Source organism: Triturus cristatus, chromosome 6 (genome assembly GCF_964204655.1).
Source record: "Triturus cristatus chromosome 6, aTriCri1.1, whole genome shotgun sequence".
Lineage (NCBI taxonomy): Eukaryota > Metazoa > Chordata > Amphibia > Caudata > Salamandridae > Triturus > Triturus cristatus.
The window spans coordinates 1485152985-1485169678 of NC_140589.1; the positions used below are offsets into that span (position 1 = coordinate 1485152985).

At 49.1% G+C, this 16694-nt stretch overlaps 1 protein-coding gene across 1 annotated transcript in view; it reads right to left on the minus strand.

Annotated features, from left to right (window-relative positions):
* Window positions 1–3402: 3402 nt before the first annotated feature.
* MTIF2 (mitochondrial translational initiation factor 2) overlaps window positions 3403–16694 on the minus strand; it is a 285890-nt gene continuing 272598 nt past the window's right edge. Inside the window, exon 14 of the mRNA XM_085612606.1 lies at window positions 3403–4131. Within this exon, the coding sequence (XP_085468732.1) occupies window positions 3962–4131 (170 nt within the window). The 3' untranslated portion in view covers window positions 3403–3961. The remainder of the gene's footprint in view (window positions 4132–16694) is intronic.

A 16694-nucleotide genomic window follows, 5' to 3' on the forward strand; every position in this document is an offset into this window, starting at 1 on the left:
CCCTACAGTAGTTGACCGCGGCCGACTGTGAGGCACTGGAGACAGACCTGACAGAGGATGACCTTACTCAGGCATTAGGGGATCTGTAGGCAGGAAAGGCACCGGGCCCTAATGGCCTGCTGGTTGAATTATATAAGAGCTTGACTAACATAGTGGCTAAGCCCATGCTTGAGATGCTCCAACAGGCACGTAAAGCAGGCTGCCTATTGGAGCACCAAAGGACAGCAACTATAGTCGTTATAAACAAAGAAGGTAAGCCCCCCCCTCCCGACTGTGGGTACTACAGACCGATATCATTGTTTGATATGGAGGCAATTATCAAATTTGAAGACCGAAGCAGAGAATATGAGGTAGCTGACTCCGAGCGCTTTCGATATTTGCAGATCGGTTATGCACTTCGATGCCACATACAAGAGGGCGAACAGCTCCTGGAGTCCTCCCCCTGGAGGACTGAGTTCTCACAGAGACACTGCCAAACAAAGCTGTGTCAATGATCTATTGCAAACTGATCGATAATGCTCCTGACCCACTTGAGTCTCTAAGGAGAGAGATTTGGGTGACTTGGACGATGAGGACTGAGCGGAGGAGAATCAAAGCCCACTAGGATCGGCCATACGTGCCCGTTTCAGTCATCCAACTGAAAATCTTAAACCGGACCTACTACTCAGAAAACCTACTACTCACAGACATTACTGCATAGAATTGGCAGGGTTGTGACCCCGCAATGTAGGAGGGGATGTCGAGATGAGGGCACCCATTTCCTTATTCTTTGGGAATGCCCACATATACAGACGTTCAGGGTTAAAACAACTGAATTAATGTCGCGAGTCACCCGGGTGGAGGTGCCTTTAGATGCAAAATGGCTGAATCTAGGGATTACTTGGGAAACCACATGGCCTAGATATACCAAGATCTGGTTGCGGTTGGCAGCGGAGTGGCCTAGAGAAACATCGCAAGAGCTTGGGGTGCAGCAAACCCCCTTCACCCCCCCCCTGGAGGTTGTAGATTGGGAGGCGGACCTGGATTGGTGTCAGGGGGCAGAACAAGTGATAACGCCAGTGGCTATCCCCAATAGTGGGGGAAAGTATAGGGGGCATGGTGAGACCACAGGTGTTAGGGTTGATCAACAGATGGGATGATTGATGGGAGGGGGCGGGTAGGGCAATCAGGGATGGGTACGGCGCTTCCGGCATATTTCTGGGCAGTAAAAGCGCCACTTTTGACTTGATCGAAATGTTTCTTCTGCATTGGGCCAAATCTAGGATCTGTATATGAATAATATTCATTGACTTACTCTGTAATATGTGTTGTATGAAGTTTTTGCTTAAAAAAAGATTTATAAAAAAACTGAAAGTATTATCGCCGAAGATACATATTTTCTGGAAGTGAACACTTTAGAAAAGTGATATAAGGACATTAGAAAAGGATGCCTCCACCTCTCCCATCAAATCTTTTTGAGCACAGTATGATATTGTCTCCTCATCGTATTGTGTGGCACGGTCAGCAAGGCTCTCTCTCTATAAACATCACTACAAATAAATACAGAGGTGACCAGATATAAGTATTGGACCTAGAGATCCACAGTTCATCCAAGTTCTGGTGCCAGTAAATATGACATCAAAATTCATGCAAATGAAAATAAAATACCATCAGAATTGCAATTGTGATTTGCAATGGTTCTGGCCCATATATACCTCGGCGCAGAGAGTATTTCTAAGTGTGCCAGGATGTAGCCCAAATATTTGAGCGTACTGCTGAAAGTGGCATTGTGCTGTCCAAATGGGATAGGTGTTGTCTGACTGACTGGGATGCTACCCATTATTGGCTAAAGTTACTGATGCCCAAATGCCTGCACCTACATCAAGGACCAGGGGATCACCCAGCTGTATGGAAAATTGCTCAAGTGCCATGACAATTCACAAGCGTACTATGTGCCATAGGTGCACCTTAGCAGCATGGGCCAACGTTGCCAGATGACTGCAGAGGTGCCACATGTTCTATGGTAAGGCAGTGGTACCACCCAAAAGTCATGCTGCTCAGGTGTAGGGATGCTATCCAAATCTTAGTATTGCTACCAAAGAGCGAGAAACTGTTCAACATCTAGAAGTGTCCCAAAAACCAAGTCAATACCAAGGGTACTGCTTGCCAAGTGCCACCATTTAAGAGCTGTGGGAGTTCTAGAAGTGCCACATGTCGTGTTAAGCCTTCTGGTTGTTACAACTACCACTTGAAGATGGCAAGTATCAGGACTATTGTCTATATGTCAGGGGTGTTGTCCAAGTGCCAGAGGTGTTACCCATGATCCACTTAAGGGGCAAGGGGTATTGCTAAGAGCTAGTGAGTAATGCCAAGGGTTCAGGGTTGCAGCCCAAGTTTAATGGGGTAGTCATAAGAGCTGCAAAGACTCTTCCCACAGTATTGTTGAGTGCTTCTGGATGCAAACAGAGGGCACTCAGAGACCAGGTTTCTGTCAAGTGCCACTGGGTGCAGCCAAGGGGTCACTAAGTGCTGCTCTGATGGACAGACCAAGTGTTCTACTCTCCTCTTTCCCACTCCATGAAACCTCTACTTTTGCACTGCCATCTCTTGAGTCTTTGCAGTGCACCTATGACTCTCCTGATCTAGCCAGGCTGAGAAGAGAAGGTCAGTCTGCTTCTCTCTCACATGGATCAGCCATGCACTGCACTGCTCTACTGAGCTGTTTCCCAGATGCCCTGCAGTTGAATCAGGACATAGAATCTAAAGTAGTCACTGCAGTTCTTCCAGCTGGTTTGATAGCAGCAGGGAAGAACCAACAACAATCCTATAACAGTCATAGTTCCTTGCTGCACTATCAGCAAGGTACTAGTCTTAATGTAATTCCATTTGTGTGTGTCTGGTATTGCACCGCTGCACTGTCAACAAGGCTCCAGGAAATGTCCTAAAGGCCTGGTAGGCTAGCCTGGCACTGCATGTTTTATGATGAATTTGTTGGTGGATGATGTTAACGTGTCGTCAACATGCTCTGAAGCACGCAGCCTCCTGAAATACTGTACTACAGAAATAATAGTTAACACTCTTCTTGGTATGCAAAGGTTGGCTATACCAATCAAAACTTGTTCAATTACTGCTATTCACCTACATTCTAAGTTCAGAAAATGGCAGAGCAGGACATGAAGCGCTGTAAACAGATGGCATGTGGGAGTGTGCATGTGGGGGTGACATTGGGGGGACATATGCCAACAGCTTGATTGCCCACATCCTGGTGAAGATTAATGACCATAAATTGACCTGTTCTTCTATTATACACATTCACCCATGTCTCAGTCTACACTTACCTAGTTGCCACTAACATATGTTAACACCATGACTAAATACATAAACTATAGCTTTCTAAATCCTATTGTAAAGAGGATAATGCAATAAGTAATAAACGTAGTTGTTTAATTTATCAATTTACAGCAAATATCATACAAAGATTCGAGGAGTAGTACGGATAAGCACTTCACAAACGTGAAACCATCTGAAGTACAAAGTCTCTGTTTTCTTCACAATATTTGGCTGCAAAGATGTGTGATGGGACCATTCAATTCATACTGTACCACAGAAAATGTTGTGCAATATAAACATGCAAGCTGTATAACTTGTATTTCTAAACAGCACAAGCCATCCAATAGTAATCGCTCCAGGATTGGGGAAAAGTATTTGCTAGTCTAGTGCAGCAGAATCCGTTTACATTGTCTAGGGTACTTCCTACCACAAATAAAAACATGGTGATATGTGAAAGCAATTCCATCATGTGGTCAACACAAAATGTTCCTTCTTCAGCAACAATGTGTTGTTTAATTTTTGTTGTGGGTAGACAAACCCAAAAGTGCTTTCAGTGGTTCCTCAGCGGGGGCGCGTCACATCACCTGCATACTGATTCTTGAAAATCAATACCCAACAGTTCACAAAGCGTTTTTGCCCGTCTTAATGGTAGTTAAAATCCTGGATCCCACAAGATTTTCTGTGCAACAATCTTTTCTTCATAGCATATTATTTCATCTCCAAACTTCAAATCAAAGTCTTTGTCTAGGGTAAGGCCACATTCCATTCCAGTTTTTATTGTCTGGACATCATCCTTGTGGTGCTTCAACGATGTCAAAGCTCCTACAAATGAAAGAGATGATTAGAGAAGATATAGAACATGATTTGGGTCCTATCACAATGAAAGGACACAGACGGTTGTATACATGTATACACCCACTTTATTTTATGGGTCTCGTTCTCAGTTCCCCTCCCCTTTCTCCCCCTCCAACAAAATGATGGTGGCAATTCATCCTGAAAAATATTTTTTTAATGTAATCTGTGCATCTGTAGAGTTAACCAGAATGAAGAACTATTATCACAGGTACACAACTTTTCTTTCTCCATCATAGAATATTTTATTTATATAAAAGCAAACATTGGCAAAGACATCAGTTCTGGCTTTTGCATAGCTCAAGTCACTACTAGATGTCCGTTTCTAATCCGATGTAACAGTTTGAAGTAGTTAACAAGGCTGCAGTCTTTCAAGACTTTAGTGGATGCCCCTCTTCAGGCAGAAATAAATGCTCAAAAGGTCTTTCACAAAGCTGCAATACTTCAAGCCGTTAGTAGGTGTTCCTTTCGTGACAGATGCAAGTGCCTCAAAGGACATTCACAAAGCTGAGGAGGATTGGTTTCAACATATAATGTGCATTCTATGTTTGCTATTGTACTGATCTGTGCTGGTTTTCCATAGGTAAAACATGCCAAAGCTGGTTTATAAGAAGTGAATATTGCAGATTTCAATACATTTCTTGGTCATTGGTAAATGCATAAATCTGGCATTGTACAAGCAAAATGCAGTCACTTGAAAGAGAAAGTATCCAATGGTTGAAGTTTGCCTGGAACCATTGTTCTATAATGTTAGCTGAGGTGGGAGGGAGCATAATATGAGTAGCATTTGAGCAGTCAAATGAATTAAATGGTTAACTAAACGCCCCCTAGGAGAAAGTATTCTTAATAGGACTTTTTGGGAAAACACGAGGCTGGAAAAATAGCCAAAGCCATCTTTAGGGCACACCCAAAAAGTACCAATACCTGATCAGTGGAAGGAGTGATCATTCACATCATTATATCTGATAACACATTGATCTACTTGAGGTTCAGCCGGTTTAAATCTGGCTGTAGCCTCCTGTATAGCATAAAACTAAAAATAACACGAGGGAATCTTAAAATAGTGGCTAAACTGTCAGCTACAGAGTATCCCAGGCCATACACTTCACTATGATCAGGTCTGCATTACTGAATCAGAAGTTCCAACTGAGGGCATAGTGGGGGTCAGTATTCATGAGTATTTGTATTATTCTCATCGAAAGGACATGAAATGGGTACACAAAATTGTATCCCTTTACCCACTGGAAGCCAGTGAAATTCTATCAGGCTTGAGAAATAGGCTCATGTTTCCTCACATTTCCACAGAGTCTAGCTGCCTAGTTCTGAATTCTATGAAATAGAGCATGCCACAGGGCAACATTTTCCCCTAAACTTGCATGGGACCATACTCCCTTGTAAATGATGGAACTCCCAGTCATTGTTATACTGGTACTAACTTTGAGACTGCAAAAAGCGTTCTACTGACGGGACCACACCAGCAGCTGCAATGGTATGTAATACAACTTTGCTGTAGGAGTGCAAAATGTGCAAAGATGCTCATTATAACCCTGTGGCTTTATTGTGTAACGGGTGCACTGTCTCAGTTTGCATTGCAGCGCACCTTTAACTAGGTGTGTCAGGCACCAACAGGGATGGTGCACCCTATAACAGATACTGTGGTCCCCCAATCTCACAACTGCATCAGGATCCGCACATTAAAAAGACGGAGCAGCTGTTTGAAGCAACACACTGCGTTTCACAGTGCAGAGGGCACACAATCAACTTTACAAAGGGGAACAGAGAGCCTCCTGCACGAGGTGTAGCGAGTGACTGCATTGGACTATCCCTCCCACCCCCTTTCGGAGGGCTCCATCGGGGGTCACACTAACTGTGTTCCACCTATGTATGGTGTACAGTCTGTGTGCCTTCTGTAAGCATTTGTCTCTGCACCCGGGTCCATAATACGGTGAGTCGCATAGGCAAAGCGTTTTCTTCATTTGCATGGGCCAAGACCCCTTGCAAATGATGGAACGCTCCCCTTAGTATTGCGCTGGTGCTATAAGTGCACAGGCATGATCTGTTACTGAAGGGTTGCACAAGCATCTGCAGCCGCTTTTGTAATATCAAAGTGCCCTTGGGCCGCAGAAAGCATGTGTCCTACTTGGTATGCTCCAGGGGCACTTTATATAATACAGGCCCTGTCGACTGGTTTACATTCGTAAATTAAAAGATCTAGACAAACGCTCATAAGAAAAGTTTGAGGATCAAACCTGTTGGACTCATCTGAGGATTAAGAATTATCCTTTCTTAAGACATCTGAAATTGTGGCTCACTTTGGGAAAAGACAGTGTGAAAGAAAATAAAATAGATGCCCTATCCAATAATATTGAACGTAATTTTCATGCAGTTTGGTTGGGTACCTCAACATGATCCATTGTCAATTTGTTTCTTCCACAATACCAAATGTTCACACCATTCCTGGGGATTTTTATAGTAAGAGCTGAGTGCACTTGCATGCTTCTTTATAGAGCACACGTTTATGTTTTCCCTCTAATTAAGGTTCAAGGCTAGACTGGCCTTACGGGGCATCGACCGCTACTCCAGGAGGCTGAAAGGGTGGGGGCCGGTTTTGTAGCCATGCAGCCGTTTTGAAAGCACTTGATGCAGAGTTCCTTGTATAGTCAGTAGTTTTAAGGCAACGATTAAAGTGTCAGGATAACTGGTGATTAATGTACCTGCTGGAGAGAGATTGAAGTGTTGTCTAGTAGCAGTTTTGACTCATCTAAGGTAGCACAGAGGGGTTAATATGCCTGGTGCCAAGGACGTGTATCATGCAGATCGCAGAACAGTATTTTATGTGCATAGCTTAGTGGGTTATTGCTTTTGTCATAGAGACCCTTTTGTTACGGAGCAGTTCATAAGTTACAATTATGATCTAGCACAGTGAGCTATGAGGTGTCATCAAAGAGCTGCATGCAAACTACATGGTACAGGTTAGAAAGTTATATTTTTTCATAGTCTCTTATTACCCCAATGTTGCTAAACATGGTTTGTTTGGGTTGAAAAAAATTCTTATTAGTAAAGCCAACCGTAACCACTGTGTTACGTTCCGAATCTTGGGTTTGTGCTTCTCCAGTCGAGGACTTGGAATCCTACACCTTGTAGTCCCCTTTGTCTTGTGTAACATTATCTATACACTGATTTACACATGTATGATTAATTGTCTTTGTGTATGATGTAAAGTGATCTGACACCCTACACTGGTATGAGAGGCGCTATAAAACAAATGAAATACATTTGAGTGAGGGGCTATGGAGAGATGAGGGGCACTGTTGGAGGGTGATAGTGAGGGAATCATTGAAGAGCCCCAACAAGGATTGTTGAATCCAGGTACAATCTTAGGTAATCATTTACTATGCTTTAGAAGCGAATACAATTGAATATATAAAGAACTAGCATTGAAAATGCAATAGGTCTCGCCTTTGATTAAGTTAAAGCCATTTGCTTTGCTAATGGTATTGAATAGCAAAGCAAATGGCTTTAACTTAATAAAAGGCGAGACCTATTGCATTTTCAATGCTTGCTATCCTTTCTAGTTGATAAAATGAGGACCATTGAGTTGGACATCCATGAACGTCGGCTGTGAAATACCAGTAATAAAATGAATATGTGATAAACACAACAATGTCATGTTGTGCAAGCACACAGATGAGGGTGTGGAGGCGGCACACACAACGTGCCTACAGGTGCACGCACAGGATGCAAAAAGCACCCTTGGACAAGCCGGCCACATCACGAACACAAGGACCACCAGAAGACCACATGTAGTAAATAATTTTACAATCGATCGCCCCATCAATACAATCGATCATAAGCTCAACCTGCACTATTGATCTGCTGACTAGCTGTGAAGAAGACTGCTTTCTAAACAGCTAGATGAGAGCGAGTCAAAGGTGTGGGGGGGCGTTATCAGCAGTTGTCACCAAAAAAAGGCGGTATCTGGGACCCCCCAGTCCACTGATGCATGCAGCCACAGTGCCACCCCCACCTCCATGCCAGGGCTGGGCCCATGAAGAGCTAAGTGAAATGTGAAACAAAGCACAGATCCTTCAGGCTAGCTCAATAGTTGGGTACAGCCAAAGTAAGCACAAGGAGAGCAGCAAGTGATAACAATTGCAGGTTCTGTATCCTGCCTTCCAAAGCGTTCTGTGATGAAATACCTCTTTTTTGATCTAGGTTAAAGCTCCTTTAAGTTCATTTTGGGACACGGAGAAGAAAGCCTGCATTCTTCTTTTCTCTGGTGCACCTACTGAAAACAGAAGTCGTATCGGTGGAGTCAACGTCCGCCTGGCCGCAAGCACGGGCTGGATTACTGAACTGCATCTGAGAGTACCAGCCTCCTCACAACTACTCGGACATCAAGTAGGTAAGACGTGGAAGTAGGGGTTACGCCTGTTCTACAAGTACACAGTGAAGCAAAGTGAATGCAGTGGCAAGGAACTGGCTGCGCGTGCGCATGTTTGAGACCAGAGAAACCATCAGGGTTAAAGCCTACCACGCTGGTGGTTCAAATTGGAGACATTTATTCTCTTATATTCCATGAACTTCACACAACCTGGTTTCTAAGACCTTTACAAGAGTCAGCCCTATAGTGGCAGCACATAAATAAGCAATGTTAGGACATACAGCATATATACACTCTTTCCACCATTTTACAGAAGCAATTGGTGACAGCAGCATAGCTGGAATACACACAACAGGTGAGAGGTGTTTGTCAGCAACTCAAACAATCAAGTGCAACCAGTGCTTAAATTGTAAAACACTAAGTGCCAGGGCACTTCTCGGAAGGTCACTGCTGCCCGCACAACACATTGCTCACAGTTATGCGCGGCAGTAAAGACGGTGATGCAGGAAGAGACCGCTTGGGCCACAGAGATGGAAAACCAAAATGGCGGTTGCTTGTTTACATTCCGGATGAGTCTTAGCAGCAGCTGTGCCACATTAGAGGATGGGCAGAACCTGGGGTAGCGCTCTGACTAGGAGTACTGAAGAAACACTGGTACTTCTCTTTCCTCACAGAGTCCCCGGAAAGAGAAATGTGCTAAGACTTCCTTGAAGCGAGCTTCATTATGACTCAGCTGCTGCTGTGCTGATATTGAAAGGTGCTGACTTCACTTTGCAGTTACTGGAAGGTGAACAGAACTGTGGATGTGAATGTTGTAAAGTGACTTATAAGTTGACTTGCCCAACTCAGGCTTCAATGCAAGGTGTCACCTTCCAATTCATCAGACCCTCTCCCAAACTAGTATAGGTTGCAGTGACTGCCAGAAGTCACGCCTTCTTTTTGCAGATTTTATATAGTGCGAACTTGACCCGAAGGTATTGGAGACCTTTACACTTCTTCGAATGTAAGGACATCATACACAATACAGGAAAGCATGGATATTTTCTGAAAGTATGTCAAATCAGCAACATGGAGTCGTCAATAGTATCAGTGAAGGATTTCATATTCTGAGATATTGGGAAACAGTCCGAGGCAACGACCGCTATATAAAAAAAAGATTGTAACTATTATTCAGCACACAACGCGTATTAAGAACATAGGTTGCTTGCTTCTATTTCTTACCTGAACATGATTAATACTCCCTTAAAACAGGTTGCTAAAATAGTAATACTTTAGCCTATTGCCAACAAATGTGTTTGCTAGTATTTTCTTTCAAAAGGAGAATGTAGCCATTCAGAGGGACTGGATGCTTTATGGCGGCGAAAATAAAAGTCCCCCGAGTGTCACGCCGCCAATAAAGCATCCAATCCCCGCGTGCACATTTACTGTCTGTGTCTCTCTGCGTGCACGTTTAGGAATCCGTATCGATTCCAAAAGGTCCTCGTCATGGCGAGAGGAGAGCACGCGCGCTCCTAACGCCAGACGAGACCTAAAAATGAATTGTAGAATACACCAGTTGTGCCCACCATTTCTTTGGGGGGAGGGAGGTGGAGGCTTCTCAGACTCCCCCATCCTACCACTCAGCCACAACAGTCGTTATCGCTGCACGTCGGTGTCGCCCAGAAATGCTTGGCCAGGGACCTACAATTGACCAAGCAGGTCATTTTGTATTCCCCAGCCGCTCTCCTACCGGGCCCAGACAGGTCCATTCGCGGCTGAACAGACAGAGGAATGGTACTCTTGTTCTCTCGCCACAGATGTTGACCTTTTTTCAGGACTTTCAACACCTCACATTTGAGCAATTACGTCTCGATTACATAATTCCTCCTGGTTAATTCCTGATGCATAGGCAACTGCTAGCCGCATTGCGTTCACTCTGGAGCATAATGGTTGAAGAACCCTTGACATATGCAGTGATCCATAATGCACTTCAGGAACACACTGGCCTTCCATTGACGCACCCCCAACAGCTGTGGGAGGCAGACTTTGGCAGACCTTTACATGACATCGAATGGACCAGTGATTTAGAACCCCCCCAAATTATATCCAGGAATGCCCACTTTACAAGTATTCAGTTCACCATTCTTCATAGGGCATACCTCACACCGTCGCGCCTCATCCGTATTTTGCCTACAGCTAATCTACCTTGCTCCAGGTTCCAGGTCTTAGGCCCATATGGCCAACCCACAGAACATGATTTGGACCTGCACCCCACATAGCTGGTTACTGGTGCGTCATACACTCCGCACGGACCACTGTTATAGAGCTGACGTTGTTGAACTCCTGGGAGCCACGGCCCCCCAGATCTTCTCTAGAATGAAGAACCACAAAGTGAGAGCTTGATTTGCTAACCTGGCTCTCCTGCAAGCTAAGCCCCTCCTCACTATTCATTGCGAGCCCCTTACCCACCAGCTCTTCCCCAGTGGCATGCAGCACTATTCTGTTGGGACGAAGCTGAAAGCTCCGCACTGCACTGGGAGGAGGCAAGGTACATACTTAAATGCCCAATAGCCCCTGCTTGGGACACCATGCTGAAGCAATTTAAAAATCTTATAGCTGATGATTCACCCCTTAAAGAACAAGTTACTTACCTTCGGTAACGATGTATCTGTAAGAAACATTAGTTAGTTAGATTCCTCACCTTAGAATATCCCCAGGCGTCAGACTGGATCCGGAAGATTTTTTTGTCAGCAATACCCCTTGCGCGTCGCTAGGCGTCACCTGCAGCTCCGCGTCCGTCGTCGGCGTCGTGCGCCGGGATGACGTCGTCCGAGTACTTAGACGCCGCCCTCGCGCGCTGACGTCAGTTCTTGTACAAAGCTTTCCGCGCCAGGAACGCAGAGCCATGCAAGAGACCGACACTGGTGCCAAAAATAAAATCTAGGGGCCTGAAAAGGATAACCTTAACCCTAGATGTCAGTTCGCAGAACGGGGAGGATGGGTGGGTCGGTGAGGAATCTAACTAATTAATGTTTCTTACAGATACATCGTTACCGAAGGTAAGTAATTTGTTCATCTGAAAGAAACACGTTCGTTAGATTCCTCACCTTAGAATAGATACCCAAGCAATACCAACCCCGGTGGTGGGTCTGCGAACCAAGATCACACCAGAAAGTCCTGGAGGACAGAACGGCCAAAGAAGCCATCCCCCCGGACTTGGCTGTCAAGGCAATAATGCCTGGCAAACGTGTGGAGCGAATCCCACGTAGCCGCCTGACAGATGTCCTGCAAAGGGACACCCCGTCCCAAAGCAGTAGTAGCCGCTGTGGCCTGAGTAGAATGGGCGCGCAGCCCAACAGGAGGGTCCTTTTTTGCCAAGGAATAACAAATTTTGATGCACAAAACGACCCACCGAGAGATGGTCCGTTTGTGCACAGCTTTCCCCTTCTTAGCACCCACGTATCCAATGAAAAGTTGGTCGTCCACCCGGAACTGCTTTGTGCGGTCCAGATAAAAGGAGAGCGCACGTTTTGGGTCCAGACGGTGGAGCCTCTCTTCCTCTTTGGAAGGATGCGGAGGCGGAAAGAAGGTGGGCAAGGTGACAGATTGCCCAAGATGAAAGGGGGTCACCACTTTCGGAAGAAAGGAGGGACGAGGCCGAAGGTCAACCTTGTCCGGATGAACAGATAGAAAAGGAGGCTTTGATGATACAGCCTGGAGCTCACTCACCCGTCTAGCCGAGGTGATGGCTACCAGAAAAGCAGTCTTAAGCGTCAGCAGACGAAGAGGACAATTATGAAGAGGCTCAAAGGGAGCGCACATTAGAAATGTGAGAACAAGATTCAAGTCCCACTGAGGCATTACAAAAGGGACAGGAGGGAACGTGTGAGTAATGCCTTTCAGAAAGCGTGTAACTACCGGGGACTTGAAAAGAGAAGGCTGATCAGGAAGCCTTAAGAAGGCAGAGATGGCAGCAAGATAACCTTTCAAGGTGCCCAAGGCAGACCCTGCTGGGCCAAGGAAAGAAGAAAGAGGAGAACCTCAGAAAGAGGGGCGGAAAGGGGATTCACAGCCTTTGCTGTGCACCATGCCATAAATTTGTTCCACCGGCAGGCGTATACCGTCTTTGTGGAGGGACGCCTGGCTGCCAGAATGATATCACAGACTTCAGGAGGCAAGTCAAATGGCATCAACTGCCGCCGCTCAATCTCCACGCATGGAGGTGGAGGCTGGACAGGTTCGGGTGGAGGACCGTCCCCTGCTGCTGCGACAGAAGATACTCCCGAAGGGGCAGACGTATCGGAGGATCGGTCAACATACTGAGTAGCTCGGGATACCAGTACCTTCGTGCCCAGTCCGGAGCCACCAAGATGACTTGGGCCCGGTCGCGCCTGATCTTCTTCAGCACTCTGGGCAGAAGTGGTATAGGCGGAAAGGCGTACAACAGACCGCAACTCCACTCGTGACAAAGCGTCGCCGAGCGAGTGCCGCCTTGGAACATCAAACGCGCAGAACTGCTGACATTGCACGTTCTCTTCGGTGGCGAATAGATCTAACCAAGGCTCTCCCCACTGCTGAAAGAGACCTTGCGCCACTTCGGAGTTCAGACGCCATTCGTGATCCATCATGCACCGGCGGCTGAGTTCGTCTGCTCTGGCGTTCAGAGAGCCCGCCAGATGTTGAACCATTAGGGTGACGCCCAGGTGTTCCAGCCATGTCCAGAGGCGCAGAGCCTCCTGACAAAGGGTCCACGACCCCACCCCGCCCTGTTTGTTGCAATACCACATGGCGGTGGTGTTGTCCGTGAACACCTGCACGACACTTCCCCTGACAGAGGGAAGGAAGGCTTTCAGTACAAGTCGGATCGCTCTCAACTCCAACAGGTTGATGTGGAGACGAGACTCCGCGGAGACCAGAGACCTCTGATCTCCGCCTCTCCTATATGGCCACCCCATCCCAGGAGGGACGCATCCGTCACTACGACATGCTCCGGTTTGGGAAGGGAGAGGCTCTTGCCACCACTGCAACTGCTGTGCAGTGCCCTCCGAGATCAAGACATGGTCGGACAGGTTTCCGTGATGCTGGGCCCACTGAAACTTCAGGTCCCACTGCAGAGCCCGCATGCGCCGCCTGGCGTGAGGCACTAGTAGGATGCAGGAGGCCATCAGCCCCAGAAGCCGCAACACAAGCCTGACCGAAACCCAGGATAGAGGCCGAAAGATGGGAATCAGGGCCTGAATATCCCGGACCCGCTGTTCTGGCGGATAGACCCGGAACTGCGCCGAATCGAGAACCGCTCCGATGAAGAGGAGCTTCTGAGAGGGACTCAGGTGTGACTTCGGCACGTTGATGGAAAACCCCAGCAAATGCAGGAGATCCGCCGTAGTCTGGAGGTGGGAGACGACTGCCTGGGGCGAGCCCGCCTTCAACAACCAGTCGTCGAGATAGGGGAAGACTGGAACCCCTGATCTGCGCAGATGAGCTGCGACCACCGCCATCACTTTCGTGAACACCCGAGGGGCACTGGTGAGGCCGATGGGGAGCACGGTGAACTGAAAATGCTCCTGGCCCACCGTGAACCGCAGGTAACGCCGGTGGGCCGGCAGGACGGGGATGTGGAAATATGCGTCCTGCAAGTCCAATGCTACCATCCAGTCTCCAGGTTCGAGGACAGCTAGAACCTGAGCCAAAGTCAACATCTTGAACCGTTCCTTCCGGAGGAAGGCATTGACGTTCCTGAGGTCCAAGATAGGGCGTAGGCCCCCTTTGCCCTTCTTGGGAACCAGAAAGTAGTGGGAATAACAACCACGACCTACTTCTGGGCTCGGAACGCGCTCGACGGCCTCTTTGGCCAAGAGGGCCGAAACTTCCTCTCGCAGAAGAATCAAATGATCCTCCGAGATACGGTGGTGCTGCGGTGGCGTGGCTGGAGGGGTCGTCTCGAAGGGGAGGGAGTAGCCCCTTCGGACGATTTGCAGCACCCACCTGTCCGAAGTGATGGTACGCCAGTGGAGCAGGTGATGGCGAACTCTGCCGCCCACTGGCGAGGAATGGTCCGGAAAGCTCGGACTAGGAAGGCTTGGAGGCGGATGCTGCCGGGGTGGATGTGGGCCTCGGCGGAAACCACGTCCGCGCGCAGGTTGGGTCTGCGGCTGGTGGCTAGGTGGACGTGAGGAGGCGCCCCTTCCTTGGCCACGAAAGGGGCGAAAAGCGGAAGTTTGCGATCGTGGGGCCGAGAGGCCCAAGGACTTGGCCGTAGCCCGGGAGTCCTTAAAGCGATTCAGCGCACTGTCCCCTTTCTCACCAAAAAGGCAATTGCCATCAAAGGGCATGTCCATGAGAGTGCTCTAGACATCCCCCAAAAGAGACGTGGACCGCAGCCAGGCGTGACGTCTAAGCGCCACTGTGGTAGAAATCGCCCTACCCAGCGAGTACGTCGTGTCAAGCCCACATCGGATTGCATGTCGTGCTGCATCCCTCCCATCGGCCAGAGCCTGGGTAAGTCGTGTTCGGGCCTCCTCCGAGCACAGGGGCAGCACGTCCTCCACCGTATCCCACAGAGAGTGGGAATAACGGTCCAAAAGACAAGCGGTGTTTAAAGACCGCAGACCCAAACTAAGGGAGGAGACCAGCTTTTTGCCAAACTGTTCCAGTCTCTTGGAATCCCGGTCCGGCGGGGCGGTCGGGAAGGAGGATTGGGAGGTAGAAGCCTGGATAACCAGGCTCTCTGGGGTGGGGTGTTGGGACAGAAAACTGGGGTCGCCCGGAGCAGGGCGGTGGCACCTGGCAACGTTCCTGTCCACAGGAGAAACTGTGGAGGGCTTGGACCAGGTGCCCTGCAGAACGTCAATGAGGGCCTCATTGAATTGCAGCAGAGGCTCAGTGGAGCTTGCTGCAGACTGAAGCACCTCGGTGAGGACGTTAGTCCTCACAGCCACGGCAGGCAGCTCGAGCCCAAGGGCTGCGGCCGCCTTGCGCAGCACCACAGAGAAAGCAGCACCCTCCTCCGAAGCCACAGTCGGAGGAGAGATTAATCCAGTGTCTGGTGAGGTATCCAGACCACTGCCCTCCCCCAGTTCATCTGCCCAGTCCTGTGACAGCTGAGCCTGAACGGCCATAGGATCCTCAGACCCCTCCCATTCGCCCCCGTCATCCGATTCCTGGTAAACAGGAGGAAGGATCGGAGCCGGACGGTAGACATAATGCGTCTCTAACGGCGCCGGATCCGGAGCGGGGCTGAACTGGGGCTCGACGCCGAGCGGAGCCGGCGTCGGAGGTGGAACCGGTGTCGACGCCGGCGGGGGAGGCGTGACGAGGTCGACCGGCGTCGACGGGGACTCGGGGCGAGTCCCTCGGGGACCTGTGGCGTCGGGGCCGGAGCCGGGGCCGGGGCCGCCGGCATGCAAGGTTGCCCAGTCGGGTCCACGGGGCCCAAAGGCGCGCCAGCGGGCGTCGACGGCAGAGCCAGGCTCCTCATGGCCGAGAGGAAGGCACTGACTTCCGCCGGCGTCGCGTCAGTCCCAGGGACCGGTGGGTATGGGGACTTGCGCGGCGCCTGCGGCTCCGCTGGAGCCGTGGGGGTGGAACCCCCCTGACCCTCGGCCGAGTTGCGCGACCGGCGAGGGGAGTCCTAAGAGCGGTGTCGCCTCTTGGACTTCTTGGAGTGCTTCGACTTACCCGAAGACTTGGAGCCAGACGAGCGATGATGACGTCGGCTGCGGCTCCGCGACCGATCCTTGGACCTCCTCCTGGACCGGGATCGAGAGGGGCGCGGAGCCGAGTGTCGAATCTCGAGGAGCTTACGGGACCGCTCCCGTCTAGCCTTCGAGGTCAGGGCCTTGCAGTCCGAACACGACTCCGCGTCGTGGTCGAGGCCCAAACAGTAAAGGCACCGGCGGTGATGATCCATAACCGACATCAAGCGGTTACAGTCAGTACAGGCTTTGAAACCAGGCATCCTACCGGCACCGGAGTCGAGACAAGATCAAAAAGGATCAAAAAACTTAGTCAAAAAAGACTAAAAGGGGTAGCTCTCCCGGATCTGCGCTTACTGGCGCGGAAAAAAGAAGAACTGACGTCAGCGCGCGAGGGCGGCGTCTAAGTACTCCGACGACGTCATCCCGGCGCACGACGCCGACGACGGACGTGGAGCCGCAGACGACGCCTAGCG